At 35.9% G+C, this 12,982-nt stretch overlaps 1 protein-coding gene across 1 annotated transcript in view; it reads left to right on the top strand.

Moving 5' to 3' along the window:
* The window catches only part of LOC150106356 (lipase maturation factor 1-like), a 239,147-nt gene that overhangs the window by 156,232 nt on the left and 69,933 nt on the right, over positions 1 to 12,982 (top strand). Inside the window, exon 10 of the mRNA XM_090393097.1 lies at positions 663 to 846. Coding sequence (XP_090249223.1) covers positions 663 to 846 — 184 coding nt within the window. The remainder of the gene's footprint in view (positions 1 to 662; positions 847 to 12,982) is intronic.

The raw sequence follows: 12,982 nt of genomic DNA, 5'->3' as shown, positions 1-12,982 counted from the left end.
GGAAATAGAAAATAGAGTAAGCTAATTTAACATATATTGAAAAGCGAGCTGAATAAATGTATATGGAATAAGAAGGAAATTTAGCCAAAATGCCCAACCAGCAGTCTGAGTTTTGGATTAGAAATAAAGCAGTTTAACTAAAAATACAGACATAAGTAGAATTGAGGAAGTGAGTGATCCAATAGAATTAGGAAGAATTATATTAAAAATTAAGTTGTTTGGAAAAAAATTGACATTGTCAAGATTCAAGAAAAGAATATGTGAGCAGAACTAATCAGAGATAGTAGAATTACTTAAACAAAATGAAAAGGAAAAGTTAACCAAACAGATGTTTGATCGTAAGAAAGGCCCAAAACAAGATCTTGGTGGATTGATGCATAATACCTCAGATGATCAAAGTGTAATATTGACTTTTCAAAAGTAAGTAGCCAGTCTCATTCTGAGTTGGAATGGCCTTTCCCTCCTGGAAATTTTGTCATCCTTTATATACTTGTCTTATAATCTTAGTTGTTTCAGCCACAATTCTTGTAAATAAACTTTGTTTTTAATGAAACCATTGGCCAATTAACAGATTTTGCTATGATATTTAGTATACTGTTGGTGTGATTTGTAGTTAAAGATACTTCCAAACATAATTTTTTTCTCTCTCTCAATTGTTTCAGTATCACCAAAGAAAGAACAGAAGTTATATTACAAGGAACATACAGTGATGACCCGAATCACCCCAAAACAACATGGGAAGAATATGAATTTAAGTGTAAGCCTGGAGATGTGTACAAAACACCTTGCTTTATTTCACCATATCATTATAGACTTGATTGGCTAATGTGGTTTGCTGCATTCCAGGTTTGTATTCTGTTGTAATCTGTACAGAGTTAAAGATAATATATAAAAGAAAGGATTGATAATACTGCAGTTATATTGCTATTCTGGATCTCATTATTTAATGGTTGGAAGGCATGTTTATCTACATACCATACTCACTTAACATGGCTTAAAAACTGTCTTATGAGACTCTGTTTCCCCAACCTCAAAATCACATGCCTGCAAAGTTGACACTATGCACAACTTATCCACGACTAGCAACATATGCTGTTATTGAAACATCTTACTTGTTGTCAGGATTTTGGTGGCCATAATGCTGACAGTCATGTATACTTATAGTGATTGACCATTATTAGCATGTACATTATTGTTACAGATGGACAAACTATACATTTTGTATGCATTTCATATGATACACATGTAGAGATTATCTGGTTTATAACCATTTTAATTTCTATGAAGTTAATATACCTTATACCAAGAAACATTGCAGATTCTCTTATTCTACACTTATTGTCATGCTGAGTGGATTTCAAGTTCAATAGAACTTGAGAGGTAAAGTTTAGATATATCTTTTTAATTAAATTCAAAAATATACCTTCAGTTATTTACAGAATCAACTGCACGCACACACTTATATAATTTACAATTAAATATAATTTTGCAAAGTACTAAAATTAACTAGAGTCTCTCCTTGCATAATGTCATTTTATGATTTCTCTTTCCCCTTTCTCAAATTGTCAGATTTTCTTTTCTTTCATGTCACATCAAAATTTAGATTTTTTTTAAAATTTTCATACAGAACAGTCATATGCTTAGTGATGGTCTGGGAGTCAGGCAACATCCATATTGTATATTTAGTTAACTCTGCCTTCATTTAACTGACTAGCAGATTGATTTCCTAATGTTATCTGATAATTGAGGGATTACTATGTATAAATCTAGTTTTTTATTTTATTTTAGTTTGAATAATTATAATTTGAAGTTAATGCAATGCAACCATGTTCTTTTTTGCATTCAGTGTTTTAAATTTAACTGACATCAACCCTCGATAAATGCGAGGGTTGATGTCAGGAAGGGCATCCGGTCGGAAAACTTCAGTGCCAACTCAAACTATGATTATGAGTCGAAGAGAAAATGATATAAGGGCTAGGGCATACCCCTTAAGCGACGCGCAGCGACATCGCCCTACAGCTGTGAGAAGTGGACGAGGGCTACCGCATCAAGGGCGGGTGTGGTTAAAGAAGCGAGCCCAGCAGGTGGAGAGGATGTTGCGAGTGGGAACACTGAATGTTGGAAGCATGACTGGAAGGGGAAGAGAGGTGACAGACATGATGAGGAAGAGGAAGTTGGACATTTTATGTGTGCAGGAGGAAAGGGGGAAAGGCAAAGGAACTGGGAGATGGATATAAATTGTTCTACTCTGGAGCGAATAACGAGGGAAGAAATGGTGTAGGAATTGTGGTGTGTGGCAGAATGAAGGGTGAAGTACTGGACGTGGGTAGAAGGAACAACAGGATCATGCGAATGAAATTGGGTCTTGGAGAAGAGCGGGTGGTCGTATTATGTGTATATGCCCCGCAAGTTGGTTGTACAGCAGAGGAAAAAGATGAGTTCTGGAACGTGTTAGATGAAGAAATGAGGGAATTGGAAGAAAATGAGATGGTGATTGTCGGAGGAGACTTGAACGGGCACATAGGAAGACAGAATAGAGACTGTGAAAGGGTGCATGGTGGCTACGGAGTGGGAATGATGAACCAGGAAGGAGAGAGGGTTGTGGACCTTGCAGTAGCATTTGATCTGGCAATTGTGAACTCGTTTTTCTTCAAGAGGGAAGAACATTTGATAACACTTAGAAATGGTAACAACAGCTCACAAATTGACTACATTTTGACTAGAAGAAAACATCTTAAAGTTGTGACAAATTGTAAAGTAATTCCAACAGATCAAGTAGCACAACAACACCGACTGCTGTGCGCAGGCTTTAAAATAAGATCGAAGATAAGAACTTCTGGTTGCCATGGGATGTAGACAATTAAGTGGTTTCGCTTAAAAGAGGAGAGTGTGAGGAATTGTTTTAGGGAGAGAGTGTTAGAGAGGATTTCGGATGGACTGGAAAGTGTACAAGATTGGTGGAAACATAATTCAAAAGTAATCCTGAGCTGTGCAATCGAGGTGCTTGGTGAGACATCTGGAAAGATTAGAGAGCAGAAGGAGGGTTGGTGGTGGAATAATGATGTACAAGTGGCAGTGACAGCTAAGAGGAAGGCAAAGCAGAAGTGGGATGAGTCAAGAGTGGAAGAGGACAGAGAGGTGTACAAAGAGAGAAAGCAAGAAGCCAAGAGAGTTGTGGCACAGGCGAAGGCCATGGCATATCAAGATCTGTATGATCAATTAGAAACAAAGGAAGGACAGAGAAAAATTTACCAACTAGCAAAATGTAGAAATAAAGCAGCTAAGGACATCTTACATGTGAGGCAGATCAAAGATGCTGAAGGAAGAGTATTATGGAGGGATGTGGACATAAGAAACAGATGGAAAATATACTTTGAGGGACTTTTGAATGAGGAAAATGCAAGGACTCACAGAGGAGATGGGCAGCCTTCTGAGGGGATGGTGCAGAACATCAGTAGAATGGAAGTGACGGAGGCCATGAAGAGGATGAGGAATGGAAAAGCAGTGGGCCCCGACAGAATTCCAGTGGAGGCATGGAAGACACTGGGGGAAGAGGGAATTGACCTGCTGTGGGACCTGTTCATGAAAGTTTGCCAACAGGAAAATATACCCGAGGAATGGAGGGAGAGTACTCTTGTTCCCATCTACAAGGGTAAAGGGGATGCACAAGACTGTAAAAATTACAGAGGAATAAAGTTGATGTCCCACACAATGAAGATCCTAGAAAGGGTTCTTGATGGTAGATTGAGGGAGCAGGTGGAGATTGCAAAGGAACAATTTGGCTTCATGCCTGGTAGATCAACAACAGATGCTATCTTTGGGTTACGACAGATGATGGAAAAATATCGAGCGAAACAAAGGGAGCTACATCTGGTATTTATTGATCTGGAGAAAGCATATGATAGAGTGCCAAGGCAAGAAGTCTGGAGGTGTCTGAGGGAGAAGGTTCCGGAGAAATGTGTCAGGTTGGTGCGGGAAATGTACAGAAATGTGAAGACAAGTGTTTGGACCTGTTTGGGACAGACAGAAAGTTTTCAAGTAACAGTTGACTTGCATCAAGGGTCAGCATTAAGTCCGTTTCTGTTTAATATTGTGATGGAGGTGGTAACAGAGGAGGTGAGAGAAGATGCACCTTGGACAATGTTGTATGCAGATGACATCTTGCTGTGTGTAGATTCAAGAGAAGCGGAAACTAAACTGGAAAGATGGAGAAAAGTACTGGAAGAGAGAGGTATGAGACTGAGCAGAAGTAAGACAGAGTATATGTGTTGCGCAGTGGGCGGTGGCCAGGAGACAGATCTGGAGCTGGAAGGAAATGTCATCAGGAAGGTGAGAGACTTTAGATACTTAGGTTCAACAGTGGAAGAAGATGGAGGAGCTGAGAAGGAAGTGGGATGCAGGATACAAGCAGGTTGGAGGAACTGGAGGGAGATGGCTGTAGTGTTATGCGATAAGAGGGTGCCGATCAATCTGAAAGGCAAAATTTATAGGACAGTAGTAAGGCCAGCTATGACATATGCTATAGAAACTGTGGCCCTGAGGAAAAATAACATCAGCAGGATGGAAGTAGCAGAGATGAGAATGCTTAGGTGGATGTGCGGTGTGACCAGAAAGGATCATCTGAGAAATCACTATGTCAGGGGAACAGTGAAAGTTACGAACTTAGGAGCAAAAATACAGGAGGCAAGGTTAAGATGGTTTGGTCATGTGATGAGGAGGGAGGACGAATATATGGGAAGAAGGGTCATGCAGATGGATGTGCAAGGAAGGCGGAAGCGTGGGCGGCCAAAGAAGAGATGGAGGGAGCTGGTAGAAGAGGACTTGAAGATGAAGAACTTGGATGTGGTGACAGCCCAAGACAGGAAGGTGTGGAGGAGACTCATAACAAACAGTGACCCCACTTAAGTGGGAGAAGCTGCAGAAGAAGAAGAAGAAGAAGTGTTTTAAATTTAACTATGTTTCTTATCTTAAAAATGTTAAATTTTTAAGAAAATTCTTTGATTTCATAATTGTGACTTTTTTGTATACTCTTCATCACTCTCTCCTGAGAGTGCAACATGCTTTTAAGCATAGCAGTTACTTTTTGGCAAGCAAAATAGTACAATAAAAATAAGTTTTTTTCGTACGATTAACGAAAAGTTATCACAGCATGCAGTAAACAAGCACTTGGTTTTGCGTTTTCTGTTTCTGTCAAGAAGCAGATGGTTGTATGTTGGTTTATTTATGCCCAGTTTGGAAATTCCAAACACAAAATTGTAGCAAGTTTTTCCACTTGGTTAGAAATTAAATTAAACTTGCTAAGAAATTATTTTTTGTTTAATTCTTTATCTACGCATAAGCAAACAAAGTTTGCACATGAAGTATCTTCATGACAGCTATTTCTATATAGAGGCTGAAGACTTCACATCGGTCGGTTGCCTTAGGATCTCATAATGTAAAGCACATTCTTTTCAGAAGTGTGTATTGCTATGCATTATGTAAGGCAATTTATGTGAAGTCATCAGCCTCTATATACACACAGTCATGAAGATACTCTATGTGCAAACTTTGTTTGCTTACTTGAATAAAGGATTAAAGAAGAATATAACTTCTTGGTAAGTTTAAGTACAAAATTGCTGAAAGTTTTATGTTAACTGATATTTTATTTTATTTATTTATTTTCTTTTTTATACTGCTATCAAAAGAAATAATGATTCACAGAAAGAAATTGATAAATATCTATTTCACTCTTGTACTAAAGACTTGTGGGGAACTGCACAGGTAATTCTGAAATGATTACAGATTCCAAATAAACTGGAAAAAAAGTAACCATCAAATGCTCCTAAATTTAGGTGAGTAATTTGAGAAGATGTATTAATTAGGGAAATAATGCAATTATTCACAATGTAAATAGACATTTCCTTTTTTTTTATTTTATTTTTCCTAATAAAAATGACAATTCAGATATATTTTTAACATAGATTCTTAAATTAAAGATGCCAAGAAATTATATTCTTGGTTTTAATCCTTTATTCAAGTAAGCAAAACAGTGTTTTGCATGCAAAGCATTTTCATGTCTGAGCTACTTGTATATAGAGGCTAATGACTTCTCATCAATTGCCTTAGTATGTATCCCATAATGCCAGGCACAGCACATACCCTTTTGGATGTGTATAATGCTACCAGTCTGGGTATTGGCCCTTCCTATTATGCATAGCATTATACACATCTGAATGGGTATGTGCTTTGCATTATGGGATACATACTAAGGCAATTGAGGCAGTTGATGTGAAGTCATTAGCCTCTATATACAAGTAGCTCAGGCATGAAGATACTTTGTGTGCAAGACATTGTTTTGCTTACTTGGATAAAGGTTTAAAACTGAATATAATTTCTTGGCATCTTTAATTTCTAGTAGAACCAAGTTAAAAAAAAAACTTTCAACACAGTATCTTTTTGTAAGCAGAACAATTTTACTTTGTATATTTCACTATGGTTGGATGAAATCAAGTTTTGTCAGTAAACATTCCCTTTTTTATCTTTGAATTTGTATTCTGATTATGTTAATTTCATTAATTGTATTGTTTATACAAATTCCCTCCCAAAGTCAGACCCATTTTGCTGAACAAGAGAATATTTCTTTAATATTAATTAAAGAAATTGTATTGAACTATTTTATTGTGTTGAACTGATTCTTAACTAGAATTGCTTTAGCTAATTTAGACCACCATGCCGTTCAGATTTTCCTATCTTGCAAAAAATACTTTCACATCTTTACAGGAATCATATAGAATCATAACTAAATCACCTCAAAACAACATGAGAATGAATTGAAGTGTAAACTTAGAAATTAGTATAAAACACTTCATATTATTCCATCATTTCAATAGATTTGGCTGGCTGATTTAGTTTGCAGAATCAATCAGCTTTTCTACAGAGTCTCTGAAGTTTGGTTCATGTTTTCAAACGCTTTCACTTTTCCTTCTACAAAATTTGTATATTCTACCTCTGAAATTCTGCTCACCATACATATGTTGGTGTAGGGTGTTGCTAGGTGTTGTCACATGTGTAAGAATATTTTTTTTATGAGTGCTCTAAAAATATAAGTTTACTTTATTAACAATTTAATATTGACTTTATGTCAGGTTTAATTTATTATTATTATTGTAATCATTATCATCAGACCTTCATGGAATCAAGAACTCATTGCTAGAGGCCCTCTCTCTCACACACACACACACACACACAGCTCATCATACCTTAACTTAAGTGCATTCACTTTCTGCATTAACCCACTTTCAAGCAATGCGTTCCAATCACCCACTAATCTCTATGCAAAAAGCCTACTCCTTAACCCCCTTGCCCACATACACTAAGCAGCAATGATTTCCTTTCCATCGAGTTCCTCATCCTATGATATACAGGTAATGGACAAAAAAATGGAAATAGTGACACGTTTCTTTTAATATGATGTTGGTCTGCCATGGGCATCTAGTACACCCTATGTTCTTCGAGGGAGAGACTCTGTCATTGCTTGAACTTAAAAGAAGGAAGTTTACACCATTTGTCCAACAGAAACTGGATCAATTCACATATGTTCTTTGGAGGTGGGAAGCATTGCCTGAGAGCTCACTCCAAATTGTCCCAAAAATGTTCTATATGATTTAAGTCTGGCAATTGCAATGGCCATGGCAGACAGGACACTTCACCATCATGTTCCACAAACCACTGGGTGACCACATTTGCTCGATGGGAGCATTATCCTGTTGAAACGTGGCTGATTGCATAGGAAAAGAGTGTGTCAACATGGGATGAAGATGATCACTTATGATTGAAAGTTAATGTGCATCATCCACTTTGCCTTCCAATACAAAGTAGACTCAAATTATGCCATAAGAATGTGTCCCAAATCATTATGGAACCACCAAAACCTTTCACAGTTGGAAACTAGCACTCTGGCTGGTAAGCTTCCTTCTGCTGATTCCACACACACATACACACATTCATCTGTTCACAGCAAAAAAAAGTGTGAACATGGATTCATCAGATCATATTACATCCCTCCACTGTTGTATAGTCCACTGCCTGTGATGCAATGTGCAATAGTACTGTAGGACACGACGATGTGCATTGACAGGAGTGATCAAAGGCTTATGTAAGGCAACTCGACTGTGATATCCAACTCTGTGTTGTTCCCGGACAGAGTTTTTATTGAAATGAGTTTTTCATGACCGGTGTTGAATTTTTCATACAATTGCTTCACAGTAGCTTACCTATTTTTTGTGGTATAATGCACTAATGCTTGAATGTTCATCTCCTGCAGTAAGTGCTTTCGTCCACTTTTCCATTTTGCTGATGATGTTTGTTCTGTTGACTCCCATGCTGACATAACCTTAGAGACTGTTCTTCAACTAACATGTGAAATTTTAGCTGTTCTGGTCACAGATGCACATACCAGCCTAGCTCCAACAATCATGTCCCTTTCCAAGTCACTGAAGTCCTCTCTGGATTTCATTCTAACATGCAATAAAAGCTGCAGGCCTCTATTTGCTTTATACACATGTGCCTAGGAATGTCAGGAGTATATTTGTATATCAACTGCATCTGTGTTTGATTCATCGTAGATGCTGCATTACAACTACCGATAATGCGAACTGATAGTTCAGTGTTTCCATTTTTTTTTATCCATTACCTGTAATTACAAGCTATCTCCTGAGTCTGTTGCACCCACCACAGTGTTATAGTTTCACATTATTACACTTTCTCACAGAAGTCCTAATATAGCTGGCTCCACTCAAGTGATCGTTTCTCAGTCACTTTCACCAGCTGGAGGAAGATTTGACACTTCATTTACAATAACATTCTTAGATGAGATAATCAAATCCAAGACACTCAATCTATGTACTGCCTAAGATAGTTGTCCCTAAAAATAATGAAAAGTGATTCTGTTGATTCTACTACTGTTGAAGTTGAAGATAATACGCACATTGATTCAATGAAGATGCAACAAGTTGGAGGAGAAAAAGAAAATCATTTGCCTGATTGCTGGAATGAGAAGCAAGCATCGTATTTCTAAACGCAGTATAAGTGGTTAGAAGTTAAATATGGTAAATTAGGATGTCATGTTTGCTCAAAATATAAAAACTTGGGTGTTGAAGGAGAAAAAAAGTTGTCACCTATCAAAGAAATGGGTAGAAATGAAAATGGAACCAAATGGAAACACTACAGACTCAAGAACCACATCTTTGCATAAAAAGTTATCCAAACATAATGAATCTATATTACCAAATTTAATTGACAAACTAAATGAAATAGAAATTTTGATTACTTCAAAAATGTTTAATTCTGTTTATAATTTGGTTAAGAGAAACCGACCATTGTCTGATTTACCAGATTTAATCAAGCTGCAAATTAAAAATGGTATTGATCTAGGATTATCATTGCATTCTAGATTCTCAGGAATTAGAATAGTTGAACATATTTCTAAACAAATAAAATTAGAAATATTCTCCAAAATAATAGAAAAAAAATTGCAAAATTTCTATAATAGCAGACGAATCGATAATGTTGTCAATTCATCTGCTATTATAGAAAATAAGTGTTTTAGTTATTCACATACAAGTTGAGCTCACTGAACCATGTATGATTTTTGTAGAGCTTGTAGAACTAGAAAATACCACCGTGGAATGTATACATGCTACTATAATTGCTACTTTAAATTCATATGGATTTTCTGATAACTATTTAAAAAATCATCGCATTGCATTTTGTTCTGATGGAGCTAGTGTAATGTTACGAAACAAATCAGGTGTTGCAATCAAACTTCTACAAAAATTTCTGAACATTGTGATTTGGCACTGCATAGCTCATCGTTTACAATTAGCATTAGACGATTCGATAAAAAACATTAAAGAAATAAATCATTTTGAAATATTTATGGATAAATTATATGCTTTTTTATCAGCAAGAATTAAATACGATTGCAAAAGACCTTGGTATCGAAATTTTAAAGATCGGCCGTGTGTTTGGAGTACGATGGGCAGCTTGCAGTTTACGAACGGCTCTTGCTGTGTGGGGAAATTACCCTGCTTTATGCAAGCATTTTGCATTGAACAATAAATATAAGGGCTTTTTAAACCGACTTCTCAATTTGAATTTTTAAAAGATCTAGCATTAATGATTGACATCCTACAGGAATTATCATATCTGTCAGAAGCTCTACAAAGTCGCAATATGAGTATTATAAGAGCTAACTCCTTAATCATGCGAGCAATTAATGATTTTAAAAATTCTGTAGGTTCTTGTGAATCTAAAATTGATACCATGTTAAAATCAAAAGAATTTGAAGGAATAGTGAAAGCAAATCAGATTTCACAAACTACCGCAAGAAATATTACTAAACCCTCTTATAATGTCTTTAAAGGATAGATTAATGAAGCAAAGAAATTTTAAACTTAAAAATGAAAATTATGTGGATTTGGAAGCTGAAAAACATTTTTTAAATGTATGTTATCCTGAAACATGGAATATGAAAGAAGTTATGTGTCGATGGTTAGAAGGAAAAAAGAGAATAAGATCTTTAAATTTTATTTTGAAATATGAAATTAAAATGAATGATTTTAGAGATTTAGTGGAAATGGCTTTGACTGGAAAGTTACAAAACGAAATTTCCAGTTCAGTGAAAAAAGCCAAAGTGATTATTGGACAATTGCAGTTTGCAGCACTGAAGCCGAATGAGCTTTTAGTGTGATGAATGATATCGTAACGACGAAGAGATCTTCTCTCACTATAACATATTTCAGATTTAATGACACTATGTATAAATGGGAAACCCCTTGATGAATTTAATCCGAATCCCTATGTCAAATATTTTCTAGAAAATCATCGCTCGGCTATAGATCCTCCTAGAAGAACACGACGTTAAGGAGGAAGGAAATAAGGTGTGGCAGCTGTTGTCATAAGTATTTCCTTAAAGTAATTGTTTGTAAAGGAGAGAGTTTTTTCTGGGCAAATGTGCACCAGACAGTGAGTTTTTTTTTTTCATGTAAAATCGTCTCAAAAGTGATTTTATTAAATAAAATATTGTAGTTACTGTTGCCACCATTTAACAAATAAGAATTCACTTTTGGTAATCACATATAAATAAATAGGACTATAAAATAATGCCCCTTGATTGGTGACGTTGATTATCACTTGAAGTATAAAAACAAAAGAGAAATATAATGTATTTCAATATTATTGTGTTTTAGTATTATTTATAATAATATTTATGTATTATTTATAGATTGTTTGTCATAAAAACTTCTATCGTAAACAAAACAAATTTATTTTGTTTATAAACACCCCGCAGACATCCATTTACGTTCACAAACATCCGGCCGTGGGCATGGATGTTTGTGATTGTCTGTGGAAATACTAGTGGTGGCAGTAGATGGCATTGGTGTAGTTTTGTTTGTTTGTTTGTTCAACGATGCGAGCCCTTTGTTAAAATTTCCATAGCTCACCACTGATTATGGGAGATACTGAGACAAGGAGTGATGAGAGCTTGGTTCACCTCTACTACGAGTTGCCTCAGTCCTGAAGATACTTCAGGTGCTAACTTTGTTTGTTTGCACTTGGATAAAGGATTAAACTAAATTTATTATGGTGGATTTCAATTATGGTAAACTGGAATGTGAACAGACAGTATTTGGAACCTAAGAGAATGAATTTATTGAGTGTTTGAGGGACAACTATCTTAAGCAGTACATAACAGAGGATATACATGGATTTGATCATTTCATCTGAGAATGTTATTGTAAATGAAATGTCAAACCCTTCCTCTAGCTGGTGAAAGTGACTGAGAAACGATCACTTGAGTGGGGCCAGCAATATCAGGACTTCTGTGAGAAAGTGTAATAATGTGAAACTATAATACTGTGACAGGTGTAGCAGACTCAGGGGGCAGCTTGTTATTACAGGTAATGGACAAAACAATGGAAACTGATGCCTGCTATTGCTCTCATTCAAAAACATCTCATAATCCATAAGCATGTTACATTTCTTGCACATCCAAATTATCCTCATTTCTCCTATTAATCCTCTCCACATATGTGTTCTTCAATCCTTCCCAAGGCATATATATTGCATTCATTGCACCTCACCAGTTTTGTAAAGTCTATCCCACTTGCATTTGTCTTTCACATCGATCTGCATCTCACTCTCTGAGTTAACAATTTTAACTAAATCAAACAGCTTAATTTAGATGTTAGAAAAATTTTAGACTACTATATGATAAGTGAAGGGTGCTTTTGAGATTATTCATTACAAGTCTCATATATAGTCACTGGTATAAAAATATGTTGTATTTTTTCAGTAGTTAACTTTTATGTACAACTATTTAACTACTAATTAATCTGAATTTTTGAATTATTTGTATACATAGTTGTTTTTTTATAGTTATTAATATACATTGATTGTGTATAGTATTAATGATGGAGGTGAGGTAAGTCCTTTGCTTGAATTGGATATGAAAAATTTTGCATAATTTGGCGTGCATGGAATATGTGCATTTGAATGCAAACGGATTATGGGAAGAAGATGAAGATGGTGCAAGATTATATCAGAAACTTGTACTAATAATTAGGTAGCTAGCAAAATGAGAAATGTTGAAATCAAGTGAAATTTCAGATCATTATTATTAGTAAGAGAGAACTCAAAGGAGGCCACATACTACACCCACCAGATATCATACTTTTTCTTAAATGGCAATGGCAATCCATTCCAATCATGCACCACTCTATGACAGAAAAATCTAGATCTCACCCCCCCCCCCTTCTTTGGCATTCGTTCTCAGCTTTCAAGGATGCCCTATTGTCCTTTCTGCACCCCTCTATAAAATAAAAAAATTCCATCAACTGAAATCCTGTACAACTCTTTCAGAAGTTTGTAAGTCTCAATCATATCACCCCTTTTTTTCCTGTTTGGTAGTGTCTTCAGTCTCAAATTCTCAATCTGTCTTCAT

The sequence above is a fragment of the Typopeltis vanoorti genome, chromosome 5 (genome assembly GCF_054136105.1).
Source record: "Typopeltis vanoorti isolate ZY-2024b chromosome 5, IOZ_Tvanoo_1.0, whole genome shotgun sequence".
Lineage (NCBI taxonomy): Eukaryota > Metazoa > Arthropoda > Arachnida > Uropygi > Thelyphonidae > Typopeltis > Typopeltis vanoorti.
Note: the sequence above shows the minus strand (reverse complement) of the source record. Positions and strands in the feature narration are given on the sequence as shown.